This window comes from Phaenicophaeus curvirostris, chromosome 5, assembly GCF_032191515.1.
Source record: "Phaenicophaeus curvirostris isolate KB17595 chromosome 5, BPBGC_Pcur_1.0, whole genome shotgun sequence".
Lineage (NCBI taxonomy): Eukaryota > Metazoa > Chordata > Aves > Cuculiformes > Cuculidae > Phaenicophaeus > Phaenicophaeus curvirostris.
Window position 1 is genome coordinate 29,282,609 of NC_091396.1, and position 23,866 is coordinate 29,306,474.

Genomic DNA, 23,866 nt, shown 5'->3' on the forward strand with positions numbered 1-23,866 from the left:
GGGTTGTGAAAATTGAGGTCTTGTTCAAAGTTAAAGAGCCCTCTAGTGAAACTGTCAAAAAACTGCTACAGCCTTCTGACTGTCATTGGTACAGTTGTACTTGGAAAGTAATTATGAACTGAAAGGCAGGTCATCCTCTCATTTGAAAAAAATAAGCCAGCTTTTATTGTTAACGCTTCTCTAGTTTTATTTACATTGATATAATTCTGAAGTAGCCCCACTTGCTTCTGTATACATTTTGCATCCAAGGTTTTGCCTCTGTCCTGGTGCCCTTCAATCTCTTTCAGCAAAGAAAAGTGAAATATTATGCCTGTCTAGAAAGCTTTTTGGTGCCTACTTTTGTAGATAATATATCTTCCAAGGCTGTGCTAGTAAAGTGAATGCTTTCAGTGATTATTTTCACAGCAGTTAAGTTTAGGAATCAAGGTATATATGCTGCCTTAATACTGACATTTTAATATACTTAATATAGTCAAGTAAGAAGGACTTTTTACATTTTCATAAAGCACAGGGCCTGTGAAAAGGTCATATTATTGCAATGTTATTATATAAAGTAATGTAGACTTACTATTAATGCCACTTCGATATTGATTCATGCATTGAAAATTTTTAGGATAACCGACTTAGTCAATGCCCAGCAAAGTAACAGGGATATGCAAGCTCTGCGATCTGCTGACTGAAACCGTACTCTTAGTATTTACAGACTTAGTAGAACCCTTGAAAAAGTCACAGTCTTGTATTACATGATTGATTGCACTATTCTTTAAAATGTTTGTGGATGAATGTAACGCTTGTTAAAATGATACCATGTTATGTCTTATTGGAAAAGCTTGAATAACGTTACTGCATTAGGAGAACAGAGCTTCTTGCTTCGGAGAAGGTGCAGCAGAGGTCAATAAGAAACTCTTGAATCTCAGATAAAAAGTTAAGAGAATTGTTCGTGTTGCAACTAGGAAAAGTTAATTGGTTCTGGACTTTGTATAAATGTATAAAATTGAAGCCTGAATTATCCTTAGATTTGGCATTATATAGTGTATTTTTTTCACACTTGTGCATAATTAACACTTAGGGGCTGTAGTTTAAGCACTATAAGAGGTCTGATGGTAAACTGTGTTTTTGTTTAGCGAAATAAAATTGTTGAAGAATCCAACTGGAAATATATTATTTTATTAGAAAGAAGAAAAAGATCTTGTGTGATTAAAGTCCAGCAGCCTAAATCAGGCATTTTCAGAACATGAAATAGACTGCTTGGTCTGGTTCTCCATTTTCATAGAATCATAGACTAGTTTGGATTGGAAGGGACTTTAAAGATCATCTAGTTCCAGCCCCCATTGTAGAGCCTAGCACCAATTTCAGGAGGGAATGGTGGCTATTTAATGGTGGCTATTTAATACTAAGAGAATTTGATCATGCTGTTTTGAAGATGCAGTACAATGGATTTTTTTACATCAAAGGGAAAAGAAATGAGCTCACTTGCCATTCTGTTGAGTCTCACTTGTCATGAGTTTTCTGTGGGCTTTGTGTTCTGGTTTTTATATGGAGGCTCTCTTGGCTTGTTGCTTGTTGAATGAGGTTTGTAATTGTCCAGTTCCTTTAACGTCTTAGAAGACAGTACATTTTGAAACAAAACTATGAAACTATAGTTGTTTTAACTTTGGAATTTGTGGGCATAGCCTCTTCAGGTATTTCAGATAAATGTGAGCATTAAGTCATTCAAAATCACTCTCTTTAAACAAGCCAAGAGCAATCATGCATCCCATGCATGTTCCAAAACAAACCCATTACACAGAAGTTTAACTTAATTGTCTGCTGCTGGACAGACTAACAGCCAGCTCTTACAACTTCAGGATAGCTCCTTTGGTATTCTCAGGAAGGTTAGTTAAGGGCTAAATTACTGTATGGGTGGCTAAAACTGAGATTTGGGATATGAAAAATCTGGTTTTGTTCTTCAAGAAACCAAGTTATGAACTTTTTTTCCTCTTCCTCTGATTGAGAGGATCTCTGTAACTGGAGTTGCCATTTGAAAATCTGAGTTTCAATTGGTAAGAGGCTAGTTTGCTGGTATGTTTCATAACCTCCACCTTACAGGTTTGACATTAGCTGTACATGTTTGGAAGTAATTTGAAACTAAAAGATCCAACAGGTGCCTCAAATGACAGTGCTTTTTAACTATCCAGTTTTCAGAGACCAAGATAATGTGATTGTCTGAACAGTAGGTAGATAGACTCAATTCTGCCTTTTCTTTCTTTTACCTTCTATTGTTTCTGACTATCCAACCCACGTCCTGTCTGATATGAAGTGTCTCTGTCTCTTACAGTGTTATTTTCTCTTTCCCTTAGAAAACTGTAACTACGGCTTCTATGATCACCACTAAGACACTACCTCTCGTCTTGAAAGCAGCAACTGCGACCATGCCTGCCTCTGTTGTGGGTCAGAGACCTACCATTGCCATGGTTACTGCTATCAACAACAATCAGAAAGCAGTCCTCAGCACTGATGCACAGAATGCACCAGTCAACCTCCAGACAACAAATAAGGTCACTGGGCCAGGAGCTGAGGCAGTCCAAATAGTGGCAAAAAACACAGTGACTTTGGTAAGCGTTTCATGTGTTTGCCCTGCAGGTACGTGTGGGTTTGGTTTACAAGAGGGCTATTGGAAAAAAATAAATAAATAAACAGTGAGGGTTTTGCACAGAAAGGAGAATAGCAGGGACATGTCATGAGTCTTCAGTACCTGACATTGTTAAAATGATGATCTAAGAGAAAAGCCTTTACTGTCTACATGGGTTGTTACTACTGTTTTACTTTATAGAATTAAATCAGTGCTGTGATTGCCTCTGTGTATAATTTCCCCTGTTAGTAATTATTAGTCACAGAGAAGTAACAATTGTTTTGCCCCTACCTATATGGCTGTGTTCTGCAGAATTCCTACTCTTTTCTTTGGTGAAGGAGTTGTCAGACTTCCTTCATTTGATCAGTTTGGGTTTTCATCTTAGATTTTTTTAATCCATCTGTCTCATTCCCTGTGCATGATAAAGTCCATAAAATCTCTGGTGTCAGACACATCGCCTAATGTTGCCCACTACCATGCCTTCACTCACCACTTTTTCATACACATATACAGATCCTGTTTCTCTAAGCATATATTTTGGAAAGTGCTTTGATTACATCACATAGTCTTTTCCAGAATAGTTACCCACCTAGGAAGAAGCAGTGTTTCAGAATTGGGTTATATAGGCTTCTTGGTCTGGAAACCAGGCATTGTGTAGCATCTTGGCAAGAAGATTTTGCTTCTGGACTAAAGGCTAAGGCTTCACTAAACATAAATCCTATTTATCTTTATTAAAAATACAGTCCAATAACGCAAATGGGAGTAATTTTGCTTCTCAGTGAGTTATATGTTTGCAATCAGAACAGAGAAAACTATTTTAATGGAGTTTTTTATACTGTTCCCTTTTGCCATGTCATCCGTTGCACCACTGTCATCTCTCCTTTGTGCCTGTGCTTCATTTCTTTGCTGAATAACTTAACTTGAGAAGGCGATTCTGTTTTAATAATAGTCCATGATTTATGTTTCTGTAGCAATTTCCATCAAAGATCTCAGAATATTTTACTAAGCATTAATTAATCAGTACGAGACCTTTTTGAAGTAAATTGCAGTTTTATGTGGGTGAACAGAAGGGTGGAAATTAACATGGCCATTAATGTCAGAGAACCTCACTGGATACTCAACTTAGGGTAGCCAGCAGTGCTATTCAGAGGGTAATCAAGTGGCAGTTCTATCCACCTGATTTTAGTTAGACAGGGGTGTACTTAACATGCCTTAAAATCAGATCTTAATTGTTTCAAATGAATGGCCTACTTCTGAAATTTTCAGTTTGTGTATTTAAGCCACTCATAGTGTCATTAGTATGGCTAAAAGAGTGGTAACTACCAGATCTTTTCTATTTGAGTGAGATGCTCTTTCATTCTTCTGCACACAATTCAGTATGAAAGAACAACGGCTCATATAGCTCGACATCCAAGTCTCTTGTTCTTTTTTGCCTGTAAAGCCAATTTTTAACTATTAAAACAAACAGGAGTTCTCAGCATCTTCGGTATGAAATGATTTTAGATTGCAGAGCACAGTAGTTAGTACAATTCAACTAAAAGGAAAGATACCTTTGTTTTATGAAGCAAGGTGTGTAGGAACTGGAAAGAAAGATTAGCTCTGTCTTTAAGACATTTCTAATGAGGAACCTGTTCTTGTGAAAAATTATTTACAGAGTGGAAAACCAGGGACATGAAGTCTGAAAATATGCGCAGGATGTTGATTTTGGGGAACAACTTCAAACTGCTTTCGTTTTACTGAGCTCTCTTGTGTTCTCATAGCAGGTTCAGGCTACACCTCAGCCCATAAAAGTGCCGCAGTTCATCCCTCCTCCCAGACTTACTCCTCGTCCAAATTTTCTTCCACAGGTGAGTGTACAGAGAACAGCCGAAGAAGAAACTTAATTAGACAGGAGGTACTTTCTGTGAACATAATTTTTGTCTGTCTTTATTGGTGGTATGGTCAAGGAGACAATTCAGCCTCAACAAGTTTGCAGATTATGCCAAATTTGAGGTTGCAGTCAACCTGTTTGAGGGCAGTGCTGACATTCAGAGTGCCCTAAACAAGGTAAAGGAGAGGGGCAGCAGGAATTTCTTGAACTTCAGCACAGAAAAAGGCGAAGTCTTACACCTGGAATAGCCTGTCCCCTGCATAGGTACTGACTGGGGAGCAGCACTCCTTAAAAGGTCTTGCTTGACAGTAGCTAAACTAGCAGTGTGCCCTGGCGAAGAAGCCTAGCTGCATATTGGGCTGTGCCAACAGAACCACAGCCAGTAGATTAAGAGAAGAGATTTTCCGTGTTTCCTCAGGAGTTATAAAACTGGTTCTGATACACAGCGTGCAGTTTTGGACCCCGTGGCTGATACTTTTGAATGAACCCCAGGGAAGAAAGGCAGCAGCCTTATTTCTAATATCAAAAAGGAAATTAACAAGAAGATGGAGACATACGCGCTTGGAAGGAGATTTATAAACACTGATGATCAGTTGGAACAGAGAAGAATTAGACTGTGTATAAGGAAACAATTCTTTCTTTGAGCACAATTAGGAGTGGAAGTGGCTTCCCAGAGGTGTTGTAGAAGCTCCATCCTTGGAGTTTAGAAGACCTATCTGGACGAAGCCCTGAGCAACTTGGTCTACATTTAGTGTTGGCCTGATCTGAGCAGGAGATGGAATTAGAGAACTCCTGAGCTGTGTCCCAACCTGCATCAGTCTGTAATTATGAAATTCACGTATGATGTTCATGTACGATCCTATTTGCATCTAACGAAATGAAACCATAGAACAGGTGTCAGCAAAATCAAAGTTTCACCAAAGGCCAATTGCTGTAAGTGTTTGCTGCTTATGAGCAAAAAAAAGGAAAAATGAAACATACCTGGATTTTTCCAAGTATTTCTTTATTCCAACAGAGAGCGACCTCTGTTTGCAGCTGAGCAGTGTAACTTGGGTTTGGCTTTTTTTTTCATGGTTTGGGAAAGACACAGATTGCTGCTGGATTTAAAATGAACATCTAGGAGGAACTGTTTCAGTGGTAAGAAATATGTGGTGCTGTGAATAGATGTCTAAATCTTTTATAAAATTAAAAACAAAAGTATACACTGGTATCTGGTTAAGATTCAGGGATAGTGAGATCTGTTGGAATGTGACATAATTTTCCATGATAAAATGCATTTTGGAGGATTAAAAGTGGATAGGACAATAGGAATCAAATAAGGAAAAAGACTTTCATTTTCAGGGTAATGTATTCTACTTCCATACTCTGTAATGATCTGATAAGTACATACTTAACAATGGGCAAGAAATAAGCAATTATTGGAGGTGGAGTATTGGAAGATTCTTGTGCCTCTTTTCTTTCTGGTGAATGAAGGAGAAAGTAATGACTGTGTTTACCTGTAGCCTTTAGTACTTTCAATGAGGCATTAATGTATAATCTTAGCAAAAATGGTTGTGCAAGTGTCTAAATAATACATAGTGTTGATAAAGGTAACAGGGTCTTACTGAAAAAGTTAATTATTTGTTTCAAGGCACAATCAGCTGTTCATGATTTCTTGGAGGGTCAGTATAAAGCCCTGAGACACACTTTTAACATGATCGCCTCAGCTGTGCCTGTAAATATTACATGATTTTTATGGCTTGCAAAACCAACATGTTGATTTAGATACAGATAAGGCACTTGTCAATAAACTTGCAGTATAAGCGTCTGTGCTTCCAAATACCATTTCAGGGACAGTGACTCCATATGCAAATGTTATGGATTGGTTTTATGCAAATAGGTTTGAAAATGCAGCTTTTCCTTCTCATAGCGTACTTAAAACACTAGGCTAAAAATTACATTCTATAAAGAAATAAAACAACCTTCTGCAGGTTATACAGGCTGATTTGTAAGACTTAGTAAAAAAGTTCATCTGAAATACTGATAGACTTATCTCTCTTTTTTTTTTTCTCATTTTTCTCTGGTTTTGTAGGTTCGACCTAAACCAGTTGCCCAGAATAACATTCCTATTGCCCCAGCACCTCCTCCAATGCTTGCAGCTCCTCAGCTTATTCAGAGGCCAGTGATGTTGACAACAAAGTTCACACCCACCTCTTTACCCAACTCTCAGAACTCCATACATCCAGTTCGTGTAGTCAATGGGCAGACAGCAACCATAGCCAAAACTTTCCCTGTGGCACAGCTCACCAGCATCGTGATAGCAGCACCGGGTACCAGGCTCGCTGGTCCTCAGACTGTACAGATCAGCAAACCAAACATTGAAAAACAGGTACAAACAAGAAAGAGTCTACTAATGCAGCATACTGAGATTATTGCTTTACTGTGATGCTTTGGAGAGGATGACAACCATGGAGAAATTTTTATTGGGTACTGGGGATTTTTGTGTTCCAACAATAGTAAAAATTATGGAATAATTTGCAACTCTTGGGGTAGAATTTTTTCTTTAATGTGGGCCATTGGAAACTTTTTCTCATGCTTCAGTGTTTTCTACTCCCACTACTGTCTTAACTTCAGCAGTTCACGAGCAAGCTACATTGCAGGACTGTACGAGACCTTGTACGAGATCTTGGAGACCAAGTACGAACTGAAATCCACATTCATATCAAGCCTTTAAGAAACACTGGAAAAATATTTTCTGTTTTTTAGAGGGTGGCTACGCGAAAGGCAAAAATTACATCAAATTGCAAGGGTGTTTAATAGGATAAATGTAGGCATTTCTTCCTTGATCTTGCAGTCTTATGATGGTAGAAAAAGTAGTCTCACACAGCTTCTGAGGACTGGTAGCTCCCTGTGAGTAAATTGGATTGATTGAGGGGAAAGGAGACCCTCAGAAACAGAATTCTGCATGTTTAGTTTTAAATTCTCTCTCCATAAAAGACTTCTATAAAATAAAACATTACTTTATTCAGTGTAAGACTTGACTTTAGTCAGCAACTTAGAGTCCTTGACATTCAGTTCAAGTAAAACAGTATGTTTTAACTCTTTTTATATTATATGTTAGTATAATACTCTATCATATATAATGCATTATCTATAACATGTTATTTAGATGATACAGGAAAATAATAGTAGTGTATATTACACTTATAATTCTTTCATAGACTGTTGTGCTTTGAGATTACCTTCTGCTTTTGAAGTCACCTATGGACACTGCAAATAGCATGCATGAAAGATGCGTACGTTCTCAATTCTGCTTATAAATTCTCATGCATAGGGTCTTGCATACCTCAAGGCTGTTCCACAAGTTTCTCAGCAATGTGTGTCCTTTTTGTATGATTTGAGTTGTACTTCTGCAATACTATATTTTGATACCCGTTCCTTTTGTTGTCATCAATATGCGTTTGCTCTTTGAATAATTACTGGCATTTCAACTGTTGAAAAACATACAGAAGAATGGTGGAGGTTTAGTAATACATGAATTTTTCTGTGTATTTTCTCCGTATCATAAAGGGGACAAGTTTGTCTCTCCATAGCTTTCCTCACTCAGTTTGTAGCCTCAACAGCTATGCCATGGGCGAAGGATTGTTACTCAGGGTTTGTGATACCATTGCAGAAGAGTATGGCTGCAGAAAACAAAAAAGTTTAGGAACACCTGAGATCATAGGAGATAGAGAGACAGTTTTTGAGCTATTCATAATTCCATTAAATATGGAGACTGAGGAGCAAGAAGTACAGAACATATGTGCTGTGCAGAACATTTTCTACTTGAAAGTCTTCCATGGGATACTTTTTCTTAAGGTGTCTGTTTTCACATACTGTATGGTGATTTCTGTAACTCTTTAAGATTACTTTTATTGTTTGCATGGCTGTGTGGGTTAATGGAGTGTTGGTAAAGCTGTTTCATCCTTTGTTAAAGGGAAACACTTATTTAACATTCCTGTCACGTCAGATTCCTCAATTAAGCCTTTGTTAGTACACTGCCAGCTTTAAACTGTTTTTCTTCTGTATCTGTGAAAGTATTTGTTTTCCTTTATTAGTAAAAGTAAAAAACATCATTCTTATCACTGAATGGGAGCAACACTTTTTCTTTTCAGACTATTAAACCACATGTGGAAGCAGAAGAGAAGCAAACGGAAAGTCGTACGGTTACTCCACCTGCTGCACCGAAGCCAAAACGAGAAGAAAATCCCCAGGTATCAGAACACACTCAGAGCTTTCTTTGAAGAAACAAAGGAAACCCTCTGTCCTTCAGAAAACATTTTTCCCTATCTGTTTCCTCAAGACTCTTTGACTCTAACGTTCCATACATTCCTGTTGGGCAGCAGTAGTTGATAAGACTAAAGAATAAGAAATTTAAATAAATATAATGTGTTGCATTTTTTAGTCCTGGAATGCATTTGAATTCTAAGTCTTGTAAATTAGAAGACAATATTTTCCCTCTGATACATCCTTCAACCAGAAAGTTTAGATTACAGTGTTGATTTCCATTCCTTTGTGGTTTTAGACTTCTGGAGCTATTTTTGCATTGGAGAAATATCTTTATTTTGCTTTATAAAATGTTTCTGCTCTGACAGGCAGGACAAAGTCATATATGTTCACATTCTGCCCAGGTTTTGTTCCAGTTTAGGTCCAGTTGGTTTTGGAGGGAACGAGTGGTCAGAATTGCTATTCCTTAAAGCTTTTCTGCCATACAGAGTTTTGGAACCTATTACAGATAAATGATCTACTATATTTGTTTTTGTACAGGGATTTAAACTGACTACCGTGCGAGCATTAACTGTTGTCTGTACAAATTCTGATTTTTACATGTCTGTGCACTTCCTGCATTAAAGTTGTAGTCCTTTAAGAAAGCCATAGCCCTTATCGAATGGCAAATGTAAACCAGAGTTTCTCCTTGTAGTTTCCAGTATATAGAGAATGGTCTTCAAGTAGCAATATATTGCTGGCAATTGAACTGTGTTGGTATTTCCTAAGAGCCAATCACATAGTCAATTCAATATCGGACTGGAGGTAAAGAAACTTTCTTGTCCCCAGTTCTGCCAGCTCTGCGTTCATGAGCAATTGACTTTTCCCTGTATCTCAGCCTCAGTTCCCATCTACTAAATGGGACTGTTGTCTATATATGAATGAAAAGTGACTTATAGAAGCAAAGTGTTACCAATAACGTTTCTGTTGTTTAGTTACCTGTCAGCGCACTTTAAAGGACATAAGTGACATAGCTTATCCTAATGGTTGGACTTGTCATGGTCTTTTTTTACTTCCCCCCCTGCAGAAACTTGCCTTCATGGTGTCTCTGGGACTAGTTACTCATGACCATCTGGAAGGTAGGAACAACGTCTTAAATTGATTCTTGAGCTCCCTGTTTCATGGCCATTCTGAATTGGAAGTATGGGTCCAAAATATTTTTGTGTTAGGTGCAGTATTTTCTTGCACAAAAGTACATTTGGGATCTCTGTACTCTTGATCTGACTTAGTTTGTTATGCATACTTTTTTATTCCTCTAATTACATTGAAACAATGCAGTTACTTATGCAGCGGAGATCAGTGGTTGGAAAAAAAGTTTATGCTTTGCTGGTAGGAAAGAAATTTGTGATGATCCCATTGCTTTCTGGACAAAGCTTGTATCTGCGAAGTTATGCCATGGATAATTTTACCGTAACAAACATCTGGATTTTTAATTTATTTCTTGGTTTCGTGGGACTGTAATCTGTAGTGAATGAGTTAATAGATCATAATTGGTTGTATAATTTAAACTCCTTAATCCTATACAGTGAAATACAGCCTAACATTTCAGCAGGTTGCATATTTCTATACTGAATTTATTTTTAAGTATGAACAAGGTTACCAGAGGCTTTTGGGTTTAGATCCCAATTACACTGACCATGAGTTTAAGATGTCCTAATTGTGAAGTACTTGGCAAGAAGATGACAATTGTTTCATTAGTTAGTTGAGCACTGTATTTGTACTCTATGTCAGCTCTTAGTTTTCAAACCCTCAGAAAGTAGAAGTATAATGAAGTTGCATATATTCAGCATGATTGATGTCCTGTATAAATCTTCACAGCTCTCCTCACGTGCAGACTGAATTCTGAGGACTTCATATAATTTCTGAGACACATTGTTTTCTAACCTGAATGTTTTGTTTTACAAGAAATCCAAAGTAAGCGACAAGAGAGGAAAAGAAGAACAACAGCAAATCCAGTGTACAGTGGGGCTGTTTTTGAGCCTGAGGTAATAAATTTTTACTGGGGGAAGCTGATATTTTCGTTCTGAGCTTGTGTGTCTCTGCGATGTTGCTATCTCCTAAGCTATCTCAGTCCTAACTAGACACGCAATCTATCATTTATAATTCAAAAGGCCATTACTATGATATGACCCTCAGATTTTTGAATAGTAAATACATTGAGGTGTTTTTCTGATACTTACATCTTTTTCTGCCTTCTCCTATGTAAACATGACATTAAATGGCAGTGTTTGTTAGTTTTACCTTTAGGTCAGCTCACATTCAGCCTGAAGCAGTCCAGATGTCAGAAATAGTGTAAAAAACCTAACTTGTTTATTTAGCTAGCTGTATTTCAGAAAATGGAACAGCTAGTAATCTCATTTAGTATTGCTGTGCTGTTCCTCAAATGTTGCATATAGTCATTGCCAAAAATGTTAGCCAACAAAAATTGTCATGTTCTTCCCCGCAGCGCAAGAAGAGTGCAGTCACGTACCTGAACAGCACAATGCATCCCGGGACACGTAAAAGAGGTGAGGTATACTTAGAGCTGTCTTCCTGCTGTATACCTCTTCTTCCGTCTCGCATTTGCAGTCCCTTTGCTGATTTGAAGAGCAAAACAAGGAAAGACTGTACAGTACTTTATTTGTCCAGTAAATTTCCATTGTAGACAAAGATCATGACTTGTAGGGATTAGCATAGCAGATTTTTTAGGCAGCTGAAAGTTTATTTCAGTTTCACTCTCAACAACAACAAAAAACCCCAACAAAAAAAACAAACGATAAACAGAGCAAAGTGAAAGGTGAGGTGATTGTACATCATTTACTGGTATAAAGCTGCTGTCAAGATGTTAATAATTAAGTAGTATGGTTTCTGACAAGAAGGTGGTAGTTATGGAAGAAATGTCTATGCCCTAAATAGATGAGGAAACTTAGTGTGACAAAAGCCTTGTTTCCCATTGGGCGTAGAGATGAGGCTTTCAAAATAAGAAAGCAAGAAAGGCTATCATGCTTACACTGAGCACTCTTCTGCAACCAGAGTGCCACTTGTCCTAAAATAAGAGTTGATCTTTTATATAGGTATGTGGTATTTTTCAGCAGAAATCCTTTTATAGAAAAGGTGAAATTTTAAGACTTAGATTATGGTGAAGCAGATGAGTCAGAACAGCACAGGAGAGAATGTGATAACATTGTATGCGTATGGCATCAACTGCACGTATATGACAGTCTGTCTCTGATTTTTAATGATTTTCTACAGTCTTTAAAGATTTGTAGTACCTTCTCTACTCCCGAGTTTGCTAGCTGGAAAAAAGTAATCAGTCAGATTAAAAAAAACCACACTCCTACCTAGCACTGACCAGTTCCATTGCCTTTGTTTTTTGGGCTGCAAGGTCAAATACTCATTTGATGTGTTTTGTCCTTGATAAACCTCTTCAGTCCAGCAGGCAGTGTGGCAAAGCTGACACTTCTGCAGCGAGGCTGTTTCTAAATAAAAGACATCAGTCTCTACTGCCTCTAATAACATTAAATGTATTTTTTCAAATGATATTATGTAGATTTTATAGAGAGAGAGTTTTGTATTTACTCTGTGGATAAGTAAATGCTCCTTCTAGTAATGATGTCTTAATTCTATTTTATTATAACTCATTGTGAACAATTACTGTATCAATGAAAAAGATTGTATGCTTTTATATTTGATGCTCTCTAGGTCTGGTTTTGCATACTGTTATACTTTCTCTTTTTTTCTCACACCCTATTGTGAGCCTGTACCTTGCATCAGCACCAAATTAGTAGCACACATTTTCAGTTGAGAAAAGATTTGTTTGTATACATTTGTTTTGTGATTTAGTGTAGCAATATATTAGGTGAAAAGCTTATGCAAGCATGTGCCCTTGAGAGCTTTGGTTAATTCTAGATGGTGCTGAGCATGTCAGAAATTTCAGCCTTGGACATCGCTATCAGAAATCCATTTCCAAGGACATACTTAGTTCTGGAACATATCCAGACCTTAAATGTGAGGTTTAGAATATTAATAGGTATAGACTGACAATCTGTAAACGTACGATCTGGGGAATTATTCCTCGATTCTAACTCCTTTCTGTTTACACATCCATAAATTATCCTGGAGTATGGAAGCAGAAATGATGGTTAAATACTGGGTTTTTTCTGTCTTGTTTTGCATACGTAACTGTATGAAAATCGTTACAAATGCTTTTTACATTTCTGCTGGTCTAAAGGAGCATATAGGAGTTGCGCATAATGATACTGGACTGAGAAAGTCTAAGCAAGAATATAGCTTTTGGGGGGTTGCAGTGGAAGACTGGTGGTAGGGCTGGCGTTACGGATCAGACAACTGGAGCTGTTCTTGAGGTAGCCTGATTAAAAAATGTACCAGTAGGGTAGAAAGTGCTGACCTGTGGGTAAGTGGTTTTAAAAAAGGGGGAAGAAAAGGAGGGGGTTGGTGAGTGTTGGCCTCCGGTAAAGGATTTAACCTTTGTGTAGGTTTATGCTGGCACTAGAAAGATACAGAGGTGCAGGATAACAGTAGGAAGGATTTAATAGTAGTTATTGTAGCTTCTCTTTAGCTTTGATGCCAATATGTTTTCCCTAGAAACTGTATAGCCTCATTTCTAGGAGTGACAAGTGTCCCCACACTGCTTTTGTGGGAATGATTCTTTGACCCTCTACAGAGCTCTTTTCTATTTCTTTCTGAAATACATCTTTTAAATGTTCTTTTCTTGCAAAATTCTACTGAAAGATTTCTAAAAAAATGTTTAAATCTTTGCTTCTGTCTTTCTACTTGTAACTTTTGTATTAACTTCCTCTCTGTGCTACATCATTTCCTTTTTCATGCTAGCCAATGAGGACCACTGGCCAAAGGTATGTAAGATCGTTTTTCCTTTTTATTTTTTTGTTTGTTTTTTGTGTTCTCTGTTGTCGATATGTAGGTCGTCCACCTAAATACAACACGGTGCTGGGGTTCGGGGCTTTGACCCCCATGTCCCCTCTGTCCAGTTATCCTGACTCCCCTGAAAATGAAAAGACAGAGACCACATTTACTTTTCCCGCAGCTGTTCAGCCTGTGTCCCTGCCTAGCCCCAACTCCACAGACGTAAGTAACTCTTGGGGAAGGGGATGCTTTTAGAAAGATAGGTAGAAACAGCCACAAGGAAAATCATTGCAGATTTTGTTTCTTTAGTCTCACTCATCATTTAGCCTGATTCAGTGCAGTGAAACCATCCAGCATTCTTTTAACACCCTTCCTTTTTTCCTCCTGTACCTATGTTCATGGCCTGTAGAAATTTTATGTGTAAAACCTTCAGTGGATTGAAACACTGGGAAGCACCAGGCATGCTGGATGAGCTCATTTCCTTTGTGTAGTGTTTGAGATCTTGTCTGACTGCACTGAATCTGTTATCCATGAAAAAGGAGGAAGGGGAGAATGGGAAGTATTACTTACAGACTGTAATAACAAAAAGTTGCAGTGTTTCTGTAGTGAGGGAAGGAGGGAAACCACTTAGGTCACACAGAACAGCCAGGAGCAGCGTTTGCAGCACTGGTTTGGCAGTTCTGGTGTACTGGCATAGCTAAATACATCGCCCCTGTGCTCAGATCACAAAATCTGTCTTGAGTGAAGTCTGGTTATATTGTTAGAATCTATAAAGAAGCAAGTGTCCTTAAGTTAATGCAAAGATATTTGCTGCTCAAAGCACCACCTTTTTTGAGCTGCTGAGAACTATCCACGTATTTAATTGTTTCTATTTCTTGCAAAAACATGAAAAAAATTGAAGGTCAGACATAAACTTTAGAAGATAAATAGTGTGTGAGGAACTGGACTGGGTAACTGTGTAGGTCCAAAATGACATAATGAAGGGACTGTACACTATGGTTTGTCTGAAAGTCTAGTGTGACAGTATGGGTGAAACAATTCATTGCACAAAAATTCTCTGGAGTTGTAGTGTACTTCCAATAAAGTGCTTGCATTTGAACAACTGGTACTTACTAGGCATGACACAGTTTAAAAATGAAAAGGTGCTTGCTTATGTCTTCATACCAGTGCTACAAATTCCTTCTGCAGTCAGAGTCAGAGCAGTCTCTCCCCTTAGCCCCCCTTTTTTAAAACATGTTATCACATATAATTGAGGCTCAACTATTTGAAATAGCCTTTAAGGAAGAGTTGGGCTGGTTTTTTTCATCTATGCAGTTGCACCTCTGTAAGTGCATAGACTAAGAAACCAACTCTACTGGCTACAATAGGGAATAGAAGCCAGCTTCTTGCCTCTGAACTGCAGAGGTAACAGAAATAGAAATAGTGCAAGTGAAATTTGTTCTGCAGAGGTAACAGAAATAGAAATAGTACAAGTGGGTCTGAGTCACTGAAATAAATAGATGCAATTCTGATAGCCAGGGACTATGTACGTGAAATTAAAAGGTTCTCTATTATGTAGTCATTTTTGAGAGCAGAATAGCACTCAGCTGTAAAAGCCCTTTCTTGACTGTGAAATGAATGGAGCTGTGGAACGGCTCCTGAGTGAGAAGGTGGGGCAGCCCATCTCTGGTGGCTTTTAAAAGTAAGCAGTACAAATACCTTGCAAACATGCTGGAGAGCACATTTTTTACCTTGGCCCCAAGAGAGGGATTGGTTAATGTAGGGGGGGTCATTTCCATCTCTGACATTGTGTGTGTATACAGCTGAGTCTTTTCCCACTGCGTAAGAGCTCTCAAAACAGGATAATGAGCTGTTGCCCTGTTTTCCACAGTGCCTGGTGGCAGCAGGCTAAATCAGAAATAGTGGATTTCTCTAGCATTCAAATCTAGTTCCAAATGCCCTGAATTTGGATAATATTTAGACCTAGGTTCTGGGTTGCTTTAATATTCATTGTTTACTGAAAAAGAAGTATTTTAAAGACAATGGAAGATTACACAGCAGGTAATTAACATTTTCTTTTACCTTAGCATATTATAATATAGCACAGCAGCATCCTTTAGAATCATATACAGATCTCCTTTAACATGTTTCCAGACGTTTAGTTTATACATGTGCAACAGCACTGACATTTTTGTGTATTTAATTTTTTTGAAAGAATTTTGTCCCAAAGTCCCATTCAATGCATATATGCTGTCAATTGGGCTAATTCAGTAAACTTCTCAGAAATATTTGGTATTGAATTCCATATTAAAAAAATACACGTAAAAGTAGAAAAGGTAAGTCATGGTACTCACCAAAATAGTTCTTTTAATGAAAAACGCACTCCTAAAACTTGAACCTTCAGAGGCAGCAAAATATTGGAAAGGAAGTAAATATGAGATCTGTTCTTCTGTCGTTGCATGTTATAATTCCTGCTTGCTAATCATAAAGAAAGAAATGGTTTCCCATTGCCATCGTGTGCTGGAAGGTAGTCTTCTGTTAATATGTTCTCATAAAGTTGCTGTATAAGCTCGTGCAGTCACATCAGAGAATCATAGAATCACCAGGTTGTAACAGACCTCTTGGATCATTGAGTCCAACCATACCTATCTGCCACTAAACTAAGTCCCTGAGCACCTTGTCGACCCGTCTTTTAAACACCTCCCTGGGCAGCCTCTGCCAGTGCCCGATGACACTTTCTGTGAAAAATTTTTCCTGATGTTCAGTCTGAACGTCCCCTGGCGCAGCTTGAGGCCATTCCCCCTTGTCCTGTCACCTGTCACGTGGGAGAAGAGGCCAGCTCCCTCCTCGCCACAACATCCTTTCAGGTGGTTGTAGAGAGCAATAAGATCTCCCCTCAGCCTCCTCTTCTCAAGGCTAAACAACCCCAGTTCCCTCAGCTGCTCCTTGTAAGGCTTGTTCTCTAGCCCCTTCACCAGCTTCTTTGGTCTTCTCTGGACATGCTCCAGAGCCTCAACATCCTTCTTGTAGCGAGAGGCACAGAACTGAGCACAGTATTCAAGGTGCGGTCTCACCAGTGCCGAGTACAGAGGGAGAATAACCTCCCTGGACCTGCTGGTCACGCCGTTTCTGATACAAGCCAAGATGCCATTGGCCTTCTTGGCCGCCTGGGCACACTGCTGGCTTATGTTTAGTCGACTGTCAACCAACACACCCAGGTCCTTCTCCTCCGGGGAGCTTTCTAGTCACTCCTCTCCCAGTCTATAGCACTGCTCAGGGTTGTTTTGCCCCAAGTGCAGGACCTGGCATTTGGCCTTGTTAAACCTCATGCCATTGGACTCAGCCCAGCACCCCAGCCTGTTCAGATCCCTTTGCAGAGCCTCCCTACCCTCCAGCAGATCGACACTCCCACCCAGCTTAGTGTCGTCCGCAAACTTGCTAAGGGTGCACTCAATGCCTTCATCCAAGTCATTGATAAAGACATTGAACAGGGCTGGACCCAGCACTGAGCCCTGGGGAACCCCACTTATAACTGGCCTCCAGCTGGATTTCGCACCATTTACCGCCACTCTCTGGGCCCGGCCATCCAACCAGTTTTCCACCCAAGAGAGTGTGCGCCTGTCCAGTCCAGAGGCTGAGAGTTTCCAAAGCAGAATGCTATTAGAAACTGTGTCAAAGGCTTTACTGAATTCCAAGAAGACCACATCCACAGCCTTTCCCTCATCCAGTAAGCAGGTCACCTTGTCATGGAAGGTGATCGGATTAGTTTAGCAGGACTTGCCTTTCATGAACCTGTGTTGTCTGGGCCTGATCACCCAGTTCTCTTGCATGTGGTGTGTGATAGCACTCAAGATCACCTGTTCCATTGCCTTCCCCAGCACTGAGATCAGACTGACAGGCCTGTAGTTTCCTGTATCCTCCCTCTGACCCTTCTTGTAAATGGATATAACATCAGCCAACCTCCAGTCAAGGGGAACTGCTCCAGTCTTCCAGGACTGCTGGTAGATGATAGAAGGGTGTTTGGCAGGCACATCTGCCAGCTACCCTCAGGTGGATCCCATCCAGCCCCATAGACTTGTCCCTCTTTTGTGATTTGGTTTCCCCCGTTATACATTTGGCATGGTGCTTCCTTTTCCTATCTGAGTTTTGAGAACTTGGGAATACTTGTGAAAACTGTTATCATCCTTGTTTGGAAAAGTGCTATATAAAGCTGGAAAAGTGCCGTATTTTTTAACACCAACAGTACAAGTCATGCTGGAAGTGATGACGAAAGAGGAAAATTCGGTCTTTGGCATTTAAGGAGCTTGCAGCTTCTTTAGATATGGAATACAGTATACACGGAAACGCTCATGCCACAATTTATGACCTGTGCTACCATTGAGAACTGTCCTATCTGTCACCAGCAGTCTTTCATTATTCCTTAAATGCCTTCTGTGTTGTTCCCACATAGATATATCTGAAGCCACATTTGTGATCTGGATAAGGGAAGTAACATAGCTGAAAATTGTTAGTCTTAGCCAAGAATGTGCCCTGATCTGGTTAATCTCATAGACATGCAAGTTTTTGTACCGGCCTCGTGCAGGTGACAGAAAGCAATGTCTGGGCACATAGAGAAGGCAGGGTCACACCTTTTGGTAATGAGGCGGATCCATGTCACATTGAAGAGGGCCTACACTGTTAGCAGATTATGTGAGTATAGAAGGGTCTCTTTATTCTAAATAGAACAGAGAATGTTGTCTGTAGTTACAGCCTCCAGCTTTTGGGGATTTAAAAATGAAAATACAAGTGCATGCCTACGTAAAAGTCTGTTTCAGAAGTCTCAGTTTAAACAGTTGAGCAGTTTCTTAGACAGATGTAGAGAAATCTTGCAGTTTTGCCCATCTTTAAAATATTTTTGCATTAATTTGCTGAGGTGGTCTAATTCCTGTAGGCTTTAGAATGGAAGTGTGATATTTAGCACTTGACTAGTCTTTGTCTTTAGCCAGCCTTCATAAATTACAAATCAGGCCAAGCACTTGGCACCAGGCACCATGGCCCAGAACAGCCGCCTTGCCTTTCTCCTGAATTGTCATTCAGAGAATGACAGGGATGAATTTTGAAGGGAGAATGAAGAAGTAACGTGAGATAGCATTGGTGATAAAGATGGAGGGGTAGAAAGTAGGCATAAAACGTGGGAAAAGGAAGAAAGTAATTCAGTAAGCATTTCTCTCCTTTTTTTTCCCTTCTATTTGGCAATTGGCTGTAAACCACTTGGTTGGGTGTGATTCTCCCTCATGTAGCAGTGGCATATTCAACTGGAAGAGAGCAATTGCCTTCAAAGGTCAATTACTCAGCAGTAAGAATAGTGCAAAAATCTCTGTTCTAGTGATGGTTCAACTCTGTGGTCACAAAATACCTTTTTATTAGTAAACCTTTTGTATCAAAGCAACATTTACATTGAGAGGAGTATTAGAGAATCTTCAGATTCATTTGAAGCCCATAAAAGTTAGGAAATGCTTCTGATAACTTAATTGACTTATATTATGCATTATGGTCAGCTTTATTTGTATGGTCGTGAACAATCCTTGTTGCAGAATATTTAATTTTCCCATGTTGTTCCAGTGAAATGTACATATTAAATATTCAAACACACGAACTACATATGCTTCTAATTTGATCCTGTACCATTCAGTTCTATTGCCTAAAGCCAGACCCTGCTGCTCTAGACACTCTATAAAAATAAAGAAAATTGTTCCCTATCCCAAAAGCTTTCATTTATTTTCCTGGTCTCTTGGTGTCGAGGAAGTGGAGCAAAATGTGACGTTAAATCTCCTTTTATGGTCTCTGTTCTGAAATTACTCTTCAGTCTTCTCAGCCTGTAGCATGGTTTAGAGCAGCCTCAATGAGCTCTGCTCTAGCCTAAGTTGGCTGCCTATAGTCTTCACAGAGCTGGTTCAGAAGCTGAGATTAGCGGCATGCATGTCACAACATCAAATCCAGCCCTCTTTATGTATATATTTATTAACTCCCATAAAACCGTTTCTTTGGAATCAGTGGCTTCAGTTTGGGGATTTGGTAAGGCTGGTTATTAGTTCTCAGGAAATGCCTTGAAATTCACCTTACCAAAAACAGGACCATGGATTTTGTGCATGTATTGTCATCTCAACACATTCATCTACACTGCATATTGACCGGATACACCACTTCAGGATTTGCAGCGTTCAGTTGAATTTTAGAAGGTTCTGGGTCTAAATTTCTAAACATCTCCTCTTCGAGAAGAAACCACATATGTCACTTGTGTAGGTCTCTTTCTACCAGGTATAGTCTAAACAGGTTTGGTTTTCAACACACCAATAATTTTGCACCTGAGCAAGTTCCCAAGTGCCATCAGTTGTCTGTGGCAACCAATGCATCTTAACACATGTAATTGTCTAGAATGAGAATTTTCTTCTAAAATGTGAGAACTTTCCTCTTAATTTTTTCCGTAGGTTGCAGAGGATTTTGTTTTAGCTTACATGAACCCAGTCAACATGGGTTCACAAAAGGCAGGTCTTGCCAAACTAACCTGATCGCCTTCTATGACAAAGTCACTCGGCTGCTGGATGAGGGGAAGGCTGTGGATGTGGTCATCCTGGACTTCAGTAAAGCCTTTAACACAGTTTCTCACAGCATTCTGCTTGAGAAACTGTCAGCCTCTGGCCTGGACAGGCACACACTCTCCTGGGTGGAAAACTGGTTGGATGGCCGGGCCCAGAGAGTGGTGGGAAATGGTGCGAAATCCAGCTGGAGGCCAGTGACAAGTGGGGTTCCCCAGGGCTCAGTGCTGGGTCCAGCCCTGTTCAATGTCTTTATCAATGACCTGGATGAAGGCATTGAGTGCACCCTTAGCAAGTTTGCGGACGACACTAAGCTGGGTGGGAGTGTTGATCTGCTGGAGGGTAGGGAGGCTCTGCAAAGGGATCTGAACAGGCTGGGGTGCTGGGCTGAGTCCAATGGCATGAGGTTTAACAAGGCCAAATGCCGGGTCCTGCACTTGGGGCACAACAACCCTGTGCAGTGCTACAGACTAGGAGAAGTCTGTCTAGAAAGCTGCCTGGAGGAGAGGGACCTGGGCGTGTTGGTTGACAGCCGACTGAATATGAGCCAGCAGTGTGCCCAGGCGGCCAAGAAGGCCAATGGCGTCTTGGCTTGTATCAGAAACAGCATGACCAGCAGGTCCAGGGAGGTTATTCTCCCTCTGTACTCGGCACTGGTGAGACCGCTCCTCGAATACTGTGTTCAGTTCTGGGCCCCTCACCACAAGAAGGATGTTGAGGCTCTGGAGCGAGTCCAGAGAAGAGCAACAAAGCTGGTGAGGGGGCTGGAGAACAGGCCTTATGAGGAGCGGCTGAGAGAGCTGGGGTTGTTTAGCCTGGAGAGGAGGAGGCTGAGGGGAGACCTTACTGCTCTCTACAACTACCTGAAAGGATGTTGTGGCGAGGAGGGAGCTGGCCTCTTCTCCCACGTGACAGGTGACAGGACAAGAGGGAATGGCCTCAAGCTCCGCCAGGGGAGGTTTAGGCTGGACATTAGGAAAAAATTCTTCACAGAAAGTGTCATTAGGCACTGGAACAGGCTGCCCAGGGAGGTGGTTGAGTCACCTTCCCTGGAGGTGTTTAAGGCACGGGTTGACGAGGTGCTAAGGAGCATGGTTTAGTGTTTGATTGGAATGGTTGGACTCGATGATCCGGTGGGTCTCTTCCAACCTGGTTATTCTATGATTCTATGATTCTATGACATCTCCTGCCTGCCTTCTTTTCCTTGTACTCACAGAAGTCATGATAGAGGAAAAGAAGCCTGGTTACGTGGATCATTTCACAAGAAGCATAAATGTAGCTCACTTAGTTCTTCATTTAACAGCAAGGAACTGTTTGGTGTTAAAGGATGAAGTAGTACTGCAGCCCAGCTCTCAATAATCCCCAGGAGTTATGAAACCAGAACATGGCCCTGAAAATTCACTAAAGATTGGTCCTTTACAAAACATGACATAAGTGCTAACCTTGGGAATTAAGAGAAGAATAGCCTTCCCTTCAAAGAAAGGCTTCATCAGCAGTAGAGCTAGGAAGTAGAAACCTGAGTGGATTGGTTGTGTGTCATTTTTCTTGTATGTTTAATATTTTATCCATAGTAGAGATTAGCATCATTTTTCTTGCCTGGCAACTTAAACAGCCAAATGTGCTGTCTCTCCAAACTGATAGATATATTCACATACCTGAAAAGACTGTGGGTCAAAATGAAACCTTGCACACATTGACTTTTCATACATGGGGAGTGTACATGCACAGTTTGACTCAAAACATCTTAAGATCATCATTTTGCAGATCTGGTCTGTGTGAAACTTTAACTGAAGTTGGAGAGAAATTTGTATTTCAGACTTCAGGTAGGGCCTTGAATAGGTTGAGTTGTCAGGACAGCCCACAGATGGTAAGAAGAGAGGGCTAGGGTGCACCTCTCCTCCTCTGTGGTTCCTGAGGCATCTGTCTTTCCTTGTTCAAATACCTAAAAAACAAAGGAGAACAAAGGGAAACACCACCACCACTCCAGGCATGAGTTTGGAGTAACAGGAGGGAAGAGAGAGAAGAAAAAGTGGCAAAAATCAGACCTACCTTTCTGGGAAGTTAGTGGCTGCAGGAAAAAATTCTCCCTGATGGTGATGCACTAGTAACTAACCCTAGCTTTTGAAGAGACGCTGCCGGTAGTGTTTTCAATTCTTTCTTTTAAAACACCCTTAGTTAGAAAATCTCTCATTGTGTTCCTTCGTCCTAACTCTCAGCCTATGTCAGTGATGAAACATAAACCACTCTCTATAGAGAATGAGAAAAAAATTGAGTCACAGCTTTTTGGTGCAACTTGAGGTAACCTAAGTGAAGGAAAAAAAGAATTGTCTCAAAACATAGTTCATTCTGTTCTTTTTCATTTACAAGCACACCTTTTCTTCCAGTTTCATTTTTAAAGCTGACAGTGTTCTTTTAAGTCACTCAAACAGAGTTTCTTATGTACTGTTACTGGTGAGAGACAGCCTCGTCAGCGTTCTGAAGTGGGGTTGAGTTTGCATCCAGAAATAAGAAGGGTTAAGAAAGAGTGTAGCTCATCACTTTGGTGGGGGCGGGGAAAGCACAGTAAAATGGGAATCATAAAGAAGAAAGGCTATGGGGGGTAGCAGCCATTGACAGAAGCTCTGGTAATGAGTGTTTGCTGTAACATTTTGCCTTGGGAGGACAGAGGGATTGTTTCTGACATCCTGCCTGGTTTTCCTGTTTCATAGCCTAAAAAGGGCTTGACCATTTGGAATACCCTTCAAAACAGTTTGCGCAGTAAACTTTGCATTCAACTAGGATGTAGGTGCTAAAGGACAAAGTTCACTTTTTGCCTTCTCTCTCTCTCTCTCTCTTTCTTTTGTCTCACCCACACCCCTTCCTCTCAATTTTATAGGGCGATATCCATGAGGATTTTTGCAGTGTTTGCAGAAAAAGTGGGCAGTTGCTGATGTGTGACACGTGTTCACGTGTTTATCACCTGGACTGTCTGGACCCACCTCTGAAAACCATTCCCAAGGGCATGTGGATCTGTCCCAAATGTCAAGACCAGGTATTGTTTCAAAGACAGGGAGAGTTATATACAATGCACTATAAAGTTTCTTCCATGTTAAAGAAAGTGAGATCACTTGGCTTACTTGGGTCAAGACAGCCTGACACTGAACAATTCTATTTGATCTGTAATAAGGCTTTTGTGAATCTGATCAGATTACCTCTGTTGGAATGCGTGCAAATACAGGACTTTTAAGTTTGCTGCCAGATTTGGGGTCTTTATAATAATTACCCTTGTGGGTTTATTTTTCTGGTCGAAGGCACGCAAACTTTTGGGAAGGGTTCTCTGTGACCCATAGAAATTTTGCTGATTATCTTAAGCTCATTGTTTCTTCAATAGTTATTAGTATATTCTTCTGGAAAATAAATAAAACATTTGCTCAAGCCTGCCTGAATAGACAGAGCAAATATAAGCTCATATAAATCCTGCTCATATAAATCAAACATCAGAGAGGTTGTCTTCAGTGATCTCTTCTATAATATCATCCAGCATCAGTATAATGAGGGCAGGTGAACAGTTTGGTAGTTCTTCTTTCCAGATCCCTCTCTGGAAGTACACAATTGAAGTGAACATTTTGCTTATAGTTGCATTGGGATTACAAGACAAAGAAGTTAACTATTGTTAACTCTTACATGGGACTCCAGAAGTTACAG

The 23,866-nt window shown here is 40.0% G+C and overlaps 1 protein-coding gene across 6 annotated transcripts in view; it reads left to right on the forward strand.

Annotated features, from left to right (window-relative positions):
- The window catches only part of PHF21A (PHD finger protein 21A), a 133,335-nt gene that overhangs the window by 103,469 nt on the left and 6,000 nt on the right, over window positions 1-23,866 (forward strand). For 3 of the 6 annotated variants that reach the window (XM_069858054.1, XM_069858055.1, XM_069858059.1), the window contains 9 exons: window positions 2,340-2,594; window positions 4,372-4,458; window positions 6,553-6,849; window positions 8,615-8,713; window positions 9,793-9,844; window positions 10,671-10,750; window positions 11,212-11,272; window positions 13,687-13,850; window positions 23,058-23,213. In XM_069858054.1, coding sequence (XP_069714155.1) covers window positions 2,340-2,594; window positions 4,372-4,458; window positions 6,553-6,849; window positions 8,615-8,713; window positions 9,793-9,844; window positions 10,671-10,750; window positions 11,212-11,272; window positions 13,687-13,850; window positions 23,058-23,213 — 1,251 coding nt within the window. Of the gene's footprint in view, window positions 1-2,339; window positions 2,595-4,371; window positions 4,459-6,552; window positions 6,850-8,614; window positions 8,714-9,792; window positions 9,845-10,670; window positions 10,751-11,211; window positions 11,273-13,595; window positions 13,619-13,686; window positions 13,851-23,057; window positions 23,214-23,866 lie in introns of all 6 variants that reach the window. The other 3 variants (XM_069858058.1, XM_069858056.1, XM_069858057.1) reach the window with 3 other exon arrangements.